Consider the following 13,787-nt stretch of genomic DNA (forward strand, 5'->3'; position numbering starts at 1 on the left):
GCTGTTTAAAAATAACCTCGGCGGAAGCAGAGGCGGAAAAGGGTTTTTCGGTGGATAGCACAGAAGAGCTGCGGACGTGCTGATGGATGGCAAAGCGAGGCTGGCTCGTCTTTATGGAGGTTCTCCGTTAGCGAGGGCTCTGTTTCTGAATTATCACCCGGGGCGAGCTGAGCGTGGACTGATGTCGCCCGGCCGGACGGCGAGGGGCAAGAGGGAGGACGCTCTCACCTGGAGACCTGGATGGGTGAAGGTAGCTGCTTTCAGCTGTTATGACAGAAGCTGTTTTCTGTGATTCTGTGATTCTGAATGACACTGCGGGAAACACTTGAGACGATCACACGTGAGATCTCTGGCTGCTGCAGTCGAGCTGTAGTCTGAGTGTTTACTTCGCATTCATTTTTGCCTCGTTTCTGCTTATTTGCATATATTCAGCAGTTTTATCCATGAATGCTTTTAATTGGTCAGCACTCCAATTCAGACCTCTTAACACACCTGCAGCCACTTGCAGCTTATTCTTACTGATAATACAAAAGTAATATTATAGCGTTCTATGACTTAAAGGGTTTGTTGTAAACTGTATAAAATGATTTTTAAAGTTGTACATAAAACTAAGATTGTTGTTGTACGTTTTACACGAAAATACTATTTTAGGCTTCAAAATGTAACATTTAATTTTATGTAATTCTTTGTAATTACGTGTGAAATTTACTAGTAGTTTCTGAGTGAAATGTAATTTTAGATTTTTTTTTTCTTTTCTTTTTTTTAGTGTAATTCTTTGTGATTAAGTCTGAAATTACCATTAATTTCTGAGTGAAATGTATTTTACCTTTTTTTTTCAGTGTAGCTGAGCCCCCGATCCTTAAAATAAATGTGTCAAATGTAAAAATAAAATGCTTTTTACTTTTAACATTTCAGATTTAAAGATTAAAACAATATCAGTGTTATATTAGCAAGAGTAAGTTCTTCATGTTTTCTTCTTATATATTTAACAAAATTTAATAATTTAGAAATTTAACATATTTAACTTTTTTAACCAACTAAAGCATTTTTCTCAGAAATAATGTCAAGAAAACATTAAGTGTTGAACATGACCAGTGTATTCTGATTTCACTAGCCACAAATAGCTCTTTTAATCATTTTAAAAAGACTTACAAACTCAGCAGAAACGCACTGTAAATAAAACACAAGCCAAATACAGAAATCCCACCTCTGTTGGGATTTTGGGGATTTGGGAGCAATGCAGATGTGCAGCTTTGTGATTCTGAAGGTCATCTGCTCATTGACCTTTAAACGGTCAGAGAGAGACCTTTTCAAGTAAAGATGTCTTCTCTACGGAGCTGGAACAGGACGGGCAGCAGATTTCTGTGCTATTGTTCACTTTGTCCTCTAGTATCGAATGACTTTGTTGATGCAGTCAGCAGAAAGATGGCGTTCGTTCCTCCGCTGGCCAGGTGGAAGCTGTCATGTCAAACTGATGCAGACGAAAGCGAGCTTTGAGTTTATGTTTGGATGAGAAAAGGGAACAGTGTAGTTCAGTCAGACGTGATGGATGGTCGAGCGCTTTCTAAATAGTTTGTTTTGTGCATAGTGCTATTTCAGAGTAATGCGATATGTGTGAGTCGAGTGAAAAGAGCTCATTTGGGAGTGTGAATAAAAATAGCTTTCGTGGGCATGTTTTTTTGATTCGGTGATGCCTTTGTTTTTTAAGAACTGTTGTGTAAGTGAATGTGTGTGTTGTAGTAGGTGATATAATTTTGTTAGCTATAATTTATTTATACTTCTCCGCTTCCAGTCCTCCTTCATCTCCGCTTATATGAAAATTGTATATGCCATGAAATTTAATTAAATATTTCATGCAAAAAGTAAAACAGTAGGAAAAAAAAATATAACAAAGGTTTAACACTATCTTAATCATTTTAATTGGCATGCACCAATATAAAAACGCGTAGTAATGAGCATCAATATTTTCATTTCAACCTTTTTCATTTCACAGTATATTTTTCTATATTTAATATAAATGTTGATGTATTGGTTATGAGTGACGGCACAATTAAATCATTGAATGTATCCACCTTTTTTTGAAGCGCAAAAGTAAGCTATTTTCAAGACTTTGGATTCATTAGCCATAAATAAATAGAAGAATAATAAAGTGTAATAAACAGTAAAACTATTGGTGCTTCAAACCATTGTGTTTACTTTTACAACAATACATTAAAATAATGTAATATCAAAGATGTGCATGAAAGTGGAAGCCTCGCACATTAGGTTAGAAATGTCTGCACCACTTTTATGTTGTAAATCAGGTGTAAATGTGTGCCCCACTGCTCTCCTCTCACGTGTCACACAGACATTAGCATGCATTCAGCATCCTGCAGCCTCTCTCTCTCTCTCCTTCAGCTGTTTTCCTATTCACTGGCTGCTTATAGCATTAGCGTCACTCTCAAGTGTAGCATACACACCCTCATGCTTTCACACACTCACACGCACACACACACACACACACACACACACACAAATCACTCTCCTGTCAGTGTTTTCATATGTTCTGATGACTGAACAGCATCATAGATTTGGTTTGCTCCTTTCACACCGGGACTGATTAATTCAGATTACATACACATCATTCCATTTAATATCCAGAATTGAGTTTGTGTTCGTATGTATACCATTGGAACTGAATACTTAAAAAAGACCTAGAAAGTCTATTAGCTAAACAAACTGGTTTTATTAAGTCAAAAATATTATTTAACATTGCAAATTACATACAATTATACAGACAAAACAAATCGTTTTTGGGTAAATCAGATGGAAACAGCACTTACCACTTTTTACATTGAAGGCACTAGCATAATTGTAATTTTGTTCACCTGTGTTTGGTTAATTATCTCATCACTTCCTTTGTTTGCTCCCCTACAAATACTCTCAGTTTTCCCCTAGTCTGTGTCCCTTCTCATTTATGTTAAGTTGGCAATTGGCCCATGTATTTGTTACATTTATTAAAATACTTTTTTCTTTGATCTCCATCATGACGTCTCCTTCATACCACTAACTGTAACTGAATAACGAACCAAAGAACGATGACTGCAGTTGAGGATGCGTTGTGGGGTTTACAGCAGGGCAGATAGGAGTGATATGTGGAGGGGTTTCTTGAGCTCTCTATCGGGTGAGCTGGCATGATGCCACTCTAGTTGTGTGCTTCCTATTGGGATTAGATGATGAGATAAACCGCTGTGAGCTTCCGACTGGTAACTTTCCTTTGAGTTGATTAATCTCAAACTGTTCTTCAATGGTTCTGATTTTGAGGTTGAGGAAGAAAAAAATATTCCCTAACCTCATCCAACTCCGGCAGGAATGTGCCGCATCTCCCCAACTCACTCCACGCAGAGAACCTCCACATACCTCTCCAATGGCTCCTTCTGCCTGCCTAACCCCAAAGTCCCCACAGTCCTCCAAAGCTCCGCTGGAGTCCACAGCCCAGGAGCACCAGCCTCTGAGCAGTCAAGATGGCCGGCCTCTCGGAAGTCACTCCTCCATGTCCTTCGTCTCCCCCAACTCCACTGGTCCCGTCCAGCCCTCCTTTGTCTCCTTCACCTCCGCTCATCCTGTCCAGACCTCGTTCACCTCCTTCACCTCCGCTCATCCTGTCCAGACCTCGTTCACCTCCGCTGGTCCCGTCCTGCCCTCCTTCATCTCCTTCGTCTCTGCTGGTCCCGTCCAGCCCTCCTTCATCTCCTTCGTTTCCTCACTTCCGCTGGTCCCGTCCAGACCTCCTTTCGTCTCCTTCGTCTCCGCTGGTCCCGTCCAGCCCTTCTTCGTCTCCTTCACCTCCACTGGTCCTGTCCTGCCCTCCTTCGTCTCCTTCATCTTCTTTAACTCCACTGGTCCTGTCCTGCCCTCCTTCGTCTCCTTCATCTTCTTCACCTCCACTGGTCCTGTCCAGACCTCTTTAATCTCCGCTGGTCCCGTCCAGCCCTCCTTTGTCTCCTTCATCTCCTTCACCTCCGCTGGTCCCATCCAGCCCTCCTTCATCTCCTTCGTCTCCGCTCATCCTGTCCAGCACTCCTTCGTCTCCTTCATCTCTTTCACCTCCGCTAAGTCCTTTCTCATTTATGTTAAGTTGGAAATTGGCCCATGTATTTGTTACATTTATTAAAATACTTTTTTCTTTGATCTCCATTGTGACGTCTCCTTCATACCACTAACTGTAACTGAATAACGAACCAAAGAACGATGACTGCAGTTGAGGATGCGTTGTGGGGTTTACAGCAGGGCAGATAGGAGTGATATGTGGAGGGGTTTCTTGAGCTCACTATCGGGTGAGCTGGCATGATGCCACTCTAGTTGTGTGCTTCCTATTGGGATTAGATGACAAGATAAACCGCTGTGAGCTTCCGACTGGTAACTTTCCTTTGAGTTGATTAATCTCAAACTGTTCTTTAATGGTTCTGATTTTGAGGTTGAGGAAGAAAAAAAGATTCCCTAACCTCATCCAACTCCCGCAGGAATGCGCCGCATCTCCCCAACTCACTCCACGCAGAGAACCTCCACATACCTCTCCAATGGCTCCTTCTGCCTGCCTAACCCCAAAGTCCCCACAGTCCTCCAAAGCTCCGCTGGAGTCCACAGCCCAAGAGCACCAGCCTCTGAGCAGTCAAGATGGCCGGCCTCTTGGAAGTCAAGCCCGCCGGACATCCATATGACACTTACTCCAGTGCCAGCACCTCGTAAGCGCTTCAGGGAAGTCCCCAGTTAAGCCCAGTGTCGGCTCCAGCCCCAAAGCTCACTTCAGAGTCCATTCCAGCATGTCTCTCAGCAATAATGAAAATGGTGCTGTCCCCAGGGTTCTCGGCACCCATCCTCATCCCAGAATCCACTCTAGTGCACTCCTCCATCTCCTTCGTCTCCCCCACCTCCGCTGGTCCCGTCCAGCCCTCTTTCATCTCCTTCGTCTCCGTTGGTCCCGTCCAGCCCTCCTTCATCTCCTTCGTCTCCTCCACCTCTGCTGGTCCCGTCCAGCCCTCCTTGGTCTCCTTCACCTCCGCTGGTCCCATCCAGCCCTCCTTCGTCTCCGCTGGTCCCATCCAGCCCTCCTTCATCTCCTTCACCTCCGCTGGTCCCATCCAGCCCTCCTTCATCTCCTTCACCTCCGCTGGTCCCATCCAGCTCTCCTTCATCTCCTTCACCTCCGCTGGTCCCATCCAGCCCTCTTTCATCTCCGCTGGTCCCATCCAGCCCTCCTTCATCTCCTTCGTCTCCGCTCATCCTATCCAGACCTCCTTCTTCTCCTTCATCTCTTTCACCTCCACTGGTCCCGTCTAGCCCTCCTTCGTCTCCTTGCCTCCGCTGGTCCCGTCCAGCCCTCCTTTGTCTCCTTCGTCTCCTTCACCTCCGCTGGTCCCGTCCAGTCCGCCTTCGTCTCCTGAGCACCCTGTTTTAGCCACCCACACACCTGTAGAGCACCCACCAGAGCCTTGGGATTCCTAGATTTCCCCAATAAATGTTTTTTTTTGGGGGGTGGGGTCCATATTCCCGTGGCAAAGCCAGCCAAGGCAAGAGAGGATCTGCCATGGCCTCATAAGTCTCCTGATCTGAACCTGAACTCCCTGCTCCACCATGGCTCCTACGCTGGAGGCCCTCCTTGTCACCACCCTGTTCCAATCCTGCACCAGCCTTCAGGGCGCCCGGCCCCTCCTTTCCTGATGGTACTGTTACGCCACAGGATGCGCCTTCCAGGAGGGGGGAGTTATGTTATGGTTATGTTTAGTTTTTGGTCTGATTTTCATTGTGTTTTCAGTTCACCTGTTTTACTTTAACTCCTAATTGTCCTTTCATTCACCTGTGTTTAATTATCTCATCTGTTCCTTTGTTTGCTACAAATACTCTCAGTTTTCCCTTAGTCGGTGTCCATTCACGTTTATGTTAAATTGTCAAGTGTTCCATGTGTGTTGGATTTACCTTATTAAAAGACTTTTCATAAAAAAACTCTATATTTTACCATGTATTAAAAAATAAAATTAATTTGTTGACAATTTTATTTTCCTTTTTAGTCATTAAAATCTTCTTTTTTTTTTTTTTTTTTTTTACATATATATGCATATGGCTCTGTGGCAGGTTTTGACTAACATAACATAACAGATTTCATTCTGTATCTTTTGTAAGTTAAACATAGAGATTTCTTAATAGAGACCTGAATGTCATAGAGACTTGTGACTGGGCTCTTTTAACACCCTAGCAACCACCTAGCAACAGTTTTAAAACAACCTAAGCAACCACATAGATACCCTGGAAACAAATTTTCTTCATCAAATAAAAATCTAATAATTACTCAAAACAAACAGCATCACCGTGAAACTCTAACACACAGATCGATCTGCAGGCTGAAGTAGGATTTGCTGTTCAAAACTCCACCTTTTGTGTAATAACCCGGTCTGGATCCCAAAGTCCCGCTGCAGCACAGTTGAGTCTCCCGCAGATCTGATTAATCTGAGTAATCTGGGTAAAGCTGCGTTCAGGAGGACAGGATTTGCATCTCATTTGGGTGTGAACTGCTCCAAACACCTGCTCTGCTTTTCTGTCTGCCTGCTGTTTGTCTCTGTTCACTCTAAAGTATGTTTGGACTCATTTATGGGCAGTTTTCTGGAAGGACTGCATGTACTGTAGACGCACATTACAAAGATTGGAAAAGCTGTTTCTGCACTGAATGTTTGTTGTGTTGTGTTGTGTTTTAAATCAATCATTCTGTGCACGTCGCCTGCTGAAAAGAAGTGAAAGTCTTTGGTCCTCACCTCATTAATGAATGGACTGTTGAATTTATAAAGAACTAAACAGACTAAACCCAAAATTATAAAGACTGAAGTGCTAGAACAGCAATTATTAGTTTACATTAGGTAATTTGTTTTATTTAAATACTATTTCCAATTTTACTTTACCCCTCATGTTTTGTTTGGGGCTACACAATAGTTTTGTTTTAGTATCAGTTGTAGGGTAGTATAATTTTAATAATATTTTAAATTAGCTTTTATTTTTATATTTTCAGTATTATCTTTCAAATGTATTTATTTTTAAAGCATTTTTATTAGTTTTATTTCTTTCATTATTTATTAGTTGTAATTTATTTTTATTTCAGGTTATTTAATTCAGTTTTAGTTTTTATTTATGTCAGTTTCTAGTATTAGTGCATACAATTAAACATATTTCAGGTAGTTGCTAAGACAACATTTCAAATTTTTTATTGTTTTATTTTATTATTTTATTTCAATGAACAAAAAATATTTTGATAGTTTTACCTGTGATAATAACCCTAGACCCCAAGATCATTTTACTGTGTCAAATAAAGTATAATAGTTCTTTTTATTTTATTTTATTTTATTTTATTTTATTTTTATTTTTTTTGCATCATCACATCACATCTATAGCCATCTGCTGGTGGTATTTCTTACTGCACACAAACCCAGCTATTTTCCTTTATTTCTGAAGAAGGATGATTTTGAATTTGATTTTGATCTTGTATATTGCAGTAGTTTTTCTTCAGTTGACAAAAGTATATTTAAGTCAATTATTTGTTCTTTAGTTTACAGTAATAACCCTGGAGCCAGTGTTCCCTATGAGCTGTAGCGCTTGAGTTTTTCCTCTTCTGAGAAGTGCCGTCCCATGAGCCTCTCCCTCTCCTCCATCCCTTCCACTTCCTGGATGCTGAATCAATGCAGTCCTAATGAATGTGTGCTATTGATTGGTGCCATGAGCGGGGCGTCTGTAATGGGCTTTAAGCACAGTATATCAGACACTGCTGAAACAACAGAAGAGGAAAGAAAGAAAGGGGTGTGGCCTTTGTAAAGTCACTTCCTGTTATCAGCAGCTCTTCCTGTCCTCCAGTCATGTGATCAGCTGACCGCTGTGGTTCTCTCTGATAGGCGCTGAAGCCTGTCATCAGTCAGGAGCTTCCTCAGACTCTGGGCAGCAGGAGACTCATCAGCTTCTCTCTGTCAGGTAAGGCAGTGCTGGCTATGTGTGTGTGTGTGTGTGTGTGTGTGTGTGTGGAGCCTCAGAAATGTCTCTCTCTCTTTCACTGAAGTCTCTGGGCTTCATAAAACCTTTATAACCTTTTTCTGTGTGTCTCTGTGTTGCACTGAGCGACAGTTTCCCATGAATCCTCTTGTGTCTCACACTAACTGTGGACGTCAGCCGTTCAATGAAACCTGCAGAAATAACAAGGTTTTTAGGTTCTTTTTGCAGCGATTCTTGAGAAATTGGAGAAACCGCTTTGAAATATAGTGCAGCGCTTCTGTAACTTCTGAATTAAACAGTTTGAATCCAATGTCACAGCCCAAACATGATTTAAATGATTAATGATCAAAGGATGAATCTTGTCCCTTCAAACCCTCTCTTTTCTCTTAAGTTATATCTGAAGCGATGGCCAAACTATTGTCTGTTCTCTTCAGGACTCCCTCAGCGCTGTATGTTTTATTCATAGCTCCATCTTCTGCCGTGAGCATAAGGTCTGCTTGAACATGTTTCTACAAACACATTAGCAGCTCTGAAGGAGGTCCAGCTGCCAGCGAATCTCGTCAGTGAGCGGAAAAACCCCTTGAGAGATGAAGAACAGTTTCTTTTAGCTCAAAGTGATGGCTTGTGGGCAGATGACCTGCAAAAACCTGAAACCGAGGGAACATCCTCTTGTTCTGTTAGCTTGGCATGGTTGTTTGAGAAGAAACCTGATAAAAGTGCAATAATTTCACATCTTTTCAGTGAATATCGGAGGTCTCGTGCCTCTAAATGGCATCACACACTCAGACGCTCCATCTAAAGTGTTAAAAACGCATTAAGCTGATAGTCAGTATCCATCTCTGTCTGCTGTCTGGATACTGGAGGAGATAATGAGCTCCGGTGGGATTCTGACACTTCCTGCTTTTCTCTTCATATTCCCAGACTCTAGCCTTTAAGCCTCTCGCTTCCCCGGTTTTTCTATAAATTATGTTTTAATATTACAAGGACACCAGGAAACACTAAAGTTAGAACATATATGCAGTTGAATATTAACAGGAAAGGGGTAACTTTCTGGGGATGTACTGTGTAGCCTGAATTATTATTAGCAGTAGTACTAAATCTGTTGTTACATTTGAATATATAAATAAATAAATAAAAATAAACAGCATTTATATTTATAATGTAATAATATAGTGTTGCAGCTATTTAAATATACTGTGTATATAATTAGTATTATAACATTTAAGAATACATTTAGTATAATTAATTTACATAATGGAGTAATTACAATTTATTTATTTATTTGTTTTAATGTATTATTATAATTATAATCATCAAACATAAATGTGTGTGTGTGTGTGTGTGTGTAATTCGATTTTTTTATTTTTTAATGTAATAATTTATCTTAATATCAGTATGTAAATATACCTACATACACATGTATAGTGTTTTGACTCACTGATATTGGTGTTGTCATTTCACCATACACTCTAAATGATTATTGAAGTAATAAACAAAGTATATATATATATATTAGAATTTGCAAATTATAATAATAATATAATAGATAATTTTAATAAAATGACAATGGCAATAATTACACTACATAAGTAAGTTTAAGTTTTAGTTTTCCTTTGCTCTGCTCTTTTTCAGACGTTCAGGCAGTGGCTCTGAAGAAGGGAATGTTCTTCAATCCTGACCCGTATCTGAAGATCTCCATCCAGCCTGGAAAGCACAGCATCTTCCCTGCGCTGCCTCACCACGGTCAGGAGAAACGCTCAGGCATCATCTGCAACACGGTCAACCCCGTCTGGAAGAGAGAGGTGAGCCTCCTTCATGTTTGATAGGACGGATCATTTAAAGGCATGGGACATCTAAATCACCTTTGAGTTTGAGTCTGGAGCTGCATTTGGGACATTTCATGAAACACAACCGCACAAACAGAGCTGGCATCACCTCTAAAATCAGTGCGGTGAAGCTTTTAATATATGAAATTATGACAAATATTTACAACATTCATGGAAATTACATAGTGTTTAACCTGTTAAATGTCACCCCGTCCCGTTGACTATACTATATTACAATCAAATTTAATCTAATCTTGACAAACTATATATCGTTGGAAAGGTCTAAGACTCCCAAATATATATTATACCAATATTTTTGTTAAAAATTATGTAGGAAAAGTAATAGATCAATTTATGACAAGAGTGCACCCTCAGAAATCTACATTACAAAAAGAGTGTTGACCTTTGTTTAAAAATAAGACTTCCTCGTTGCCTTTTTCTCTATCACATTTTAGAAATCATCAGAAGTTATATATCACTTGAAAACATAAAATCTCAAAACTCATCCTTCAAAACCCATTTTAAAATCAGACATTGCATTACCATGTAAATGGCACATCAAAATCATGTTACAAAATGTTTTCAGTCATGAAATATAAAAATTTAGGTTTGTATCATGCACATTCAAGTCTATCTTCAAAAACGTGAGTGACAGTTAACAGGTTAAGGATTTAATCATGGCACTCATTCACACTCACTCCCCGGATGCTGTATTCACCATTATAACTATAGATATAACCATAATCAATCATTTTGATGCATAATGGATTCAGTTGTGCGATCAGAAACATTTAAATCTTAAAAAGCAAATACATAAACCACACAATAGCTGTATTTCTATTTGTTAATGGGACAGTTCACCCAAAAATGGAGATTCTGTCATCATTTATTCACCCTCGTGTTATTTCGAATCTGAATGAGTTTCTTTCTTCTGTTGAGCACAAATGAAGCTCTTTTGAAGAATGTTGGGAACCAAACAGTTGACGGTAGCCATTGACTTCCATAGTAGGGAAAAAAATACTATTGTTTAAACTGTTGGCTATCCAACATTCTTCAGACTGTCTTCTCTTCATTAGAAGAAACTCATACATGTTTGAAACGACATGAAGGCAAGCAGATGATGACAGATTTTCCATTTTTTGGTGAACTGTCCCTTAACAGATTGAAGCAGTGGTGAAATGCATTGCTCTCTCAGTGAGAAAGCCACTAATAAATATTGGGTCTCTTTTTGCAGTGTCTTTGACAGCTTCAGCGCACACACACACTTTGTGACAGGCTGTTAATCCCTACAGCACTATCTCCTGAGCGTCTTCACTGTAGCTCATTCACTCTTGTCCTAATAAACCTGAACACAAGTCTTGTTTGCTTCACCTCCCTCTGTGTAGAGACTCCCAACATCAGTCTGACAACAGCTACTCATCTCCCTTCAGCTTTAATTAATGATATTCACTCATATGCAGACTAAAAAAAAACTACTATCGTATGAATAATAAAACCATTGACAAAATAGATATAAAGCTTCATACATGCACGAATGACTCAAACGTTTACAAGTTTGCATTTTGTTAAAGCATCACCCATCCAATTATTATGTGCTTTTGTATGCATTTGTTTAGTTTCTCCACCTCACATAGTTTCTTCTTCACATTTTGAGAATGCAAAATAAATGTGGGGAAAAAATAGATAGCTCATAAGGGATCCTTTTCAAAAATACTTACATACTCTACAATGCCATGTGGTAATAATCTGTTCCAGGCTGTATTGTGAGTGAATGAACAGGGTTGTGCTGCCATACTTCACCTCTTTCAGCTGTACTGGGCTTTCTCATCCTCTGCTAGCGGTTTCAGATAGCTGGTGTCTCATTCTGTAGCTTGTGTGAAATACTCAGCTCGCTGTAAGTCAGGCAGTCGGCAGTAAGTCAGCGGGTGAAATATGGGCTCATTTCTCTTCACATGCTTGGCTGAACTGGCTGAAATCCAGTAGAGAGCAAACGTGAGCCACAGAAGGTTTTCACCGGCGGCCCTTTGGGGGTTAATAGCACCATTTACCGTCTGCTAGATGAAACATGACCTGCTGAGTTTCCCATGGTGCCTTGCTGCATGTTTACTGCAGGAGTCTCAGAGTTTCCACAGAATAGTTCATTGGTTCATACATTGGTTTGAATTTAATGTAGTTAGTTTGCTTTGTTGTTGTTTTTTCTACCTAATGGGTAATAATCTCAATGACTGCATATGTTTTATTCATTTTGTTTTTTTAATTTCCTTGGAAAATGGGTCGTGGATAACAAACAGGGAACAAGACACCACATAGCTATGACACAGTGGGAATGCCCCTTGGGGACGGCGATTGTCTGAAGCCCATATGGAATCACACCAATGCACTGGCTGATGGATATCCTAATGAAGAAGTGAGGGGTTCGGCAGCACCTCATTCCCTGTTCAGAGAACATGGGTTACATGAGTAACCTGAGACGTTCTCTTTAATAGGTTCACTCAATGCTGTATCGATATCATGCAATGAGAACGATAAACCACACTTGCCAAGCTAAGCGCTGCCATCCTGGCGCCACACAGAAATATCCTCCAGAGGAACTCCTCTGAAAAGATCACGTGGACAAGACCATGGGAACATAACCAGGTCTGTGCCATAGGAATACTTTAACAAGATCTGTAACAAACTCCATGCATGGCTTGTCCTGTCCAGCCTTTTGGAATCTCCTCTGTGTGTTGATGTATAAATATAAACGTTTTTCTTCATAGTTTATTTATATGTACCAATATAAACAACAGTATTTTTACAATATATATATTTTTATGGAATATTGTAAAATGCCTCATGGGATATCCCCAAAGAAATGTAACAAATTGGAAATTAATTTCACTTTCCAAATCTGTTGTCTTTTTTGCTGTTCAGGTTTTAAATATTACAAAAATATTATTGCAAACATCATGAATATGCAACACATCGCCCAACCCATCTCGTCCAGATGTGATTAATTACTGCAGCTCCCGGCAGCCATTCGTGTCTTGATGAGTGGAAATATGTTTGCCCAGATGATATTATTTGGCTAGCGATGACCCAGATCTTTTCCTGATGATGATATAGAGAAGTCTTTCCACTGAGAGTGAATGTGAAATCTGGAGTTGGCCTGGAGAACAGAGCTCAGGGTTTTTGTGGCTATTGTGGGTGTTTCTTCTCATGTCCAAAGCCATTTTCTGTCATCTCCACTAATGCCTTTCTGGATCACCTCTATGTTGAAACCTACCAACACTGTCTCGTTCACTCATAATCACACACAAGGTTTGAGTTTTGCCTGTGAATGTTACTTTTTATATCCCTCAACAAGACGGGAAAGGACCAGGCCTGGATTTTAGTTTGTGTTTTGATTTTGTTTGTGCGCTGCAGTCGTCCGTAAGGGGCTGCCTGCGATGTTTTGTGTTTATTTTATTATTAAAGCTTTCATTTTGATTGTCCGCCGGTTCCCGTCTCCTTCTTCTCGTGTTCATGGAGTTTTAATGCATTACACTTAGATGTTATAGTGCACAGAGATCTGAAGACAGAAGTGCAGATAGGTTGTGTCTGGGATGAAAGGGGTCCATTATAATGTTAGCTGCCCGTTTCTTCATTCTGGAGATGTAGAAGTCCTCACAGATGAAGTTCCACCATGGTAAATGTCTGAAAGCACCTTATAGAAAAATAATTGTGATAATCTGGTTAAACACACAGGGAACAAAACAAGCCAATCTTGTGCTTTCATATAGACTCCGTCACCGCTGCAGTTTTCTGATGGACTGCGGCCAGGATGCAGCATCCCAGAACACAATGAATATTCTGAATCACACACACACTTACAGTATATTCTGATAAGCCAATGGCTACAATGAAGCCAATAACAATAGCTGAATCTGTTATTTTATTTTTTATTTTTTTTAATATGAATTAAATTTATGTATTTCC

General features: G+C 40.1%; 1 protein-coding gene across 1 annotated transcript in view; it reads left to right on the forward strand.

The window, feature by feature from the left end:
- Positions 1-13,787, forward strand: part of LOC113066359 (E3 ubiquitin-protein ligase HECW1-like) — a 48,791-nt gene that overhangs the window by 9,681 nt on the left and 25,323 nt on the right. Inside the window, exons 5-6 of the mRNA XM_026238278.1 lie at positions 7,911-7,986; positions 9,637-9,806. Of these exons, the coding sequence (XP_026094063.1) occupies positions 7,911-7,986; positions 9,637-9,806 (246 nt within the window). The remainder of the gene's footprint in view (positions 1-7,910; positions 7,987-9,636; positions 9,807-13,787) is intronic.

The sequence above is a fragment of the Carassius auratus genome, chromosome 49, assembly GCF_003368295.1.
Source record: "Carassius auratus strain Wakin chromosome 49, ASM336829v1, whole genome shotgun sequence".
Classification (NCBI taxonomy): Eukaryota; Metazoa; Chordata; class Actinopteri; order Cypriniformes; family Cyprinidae; genus Carassius; species Carassius auratus.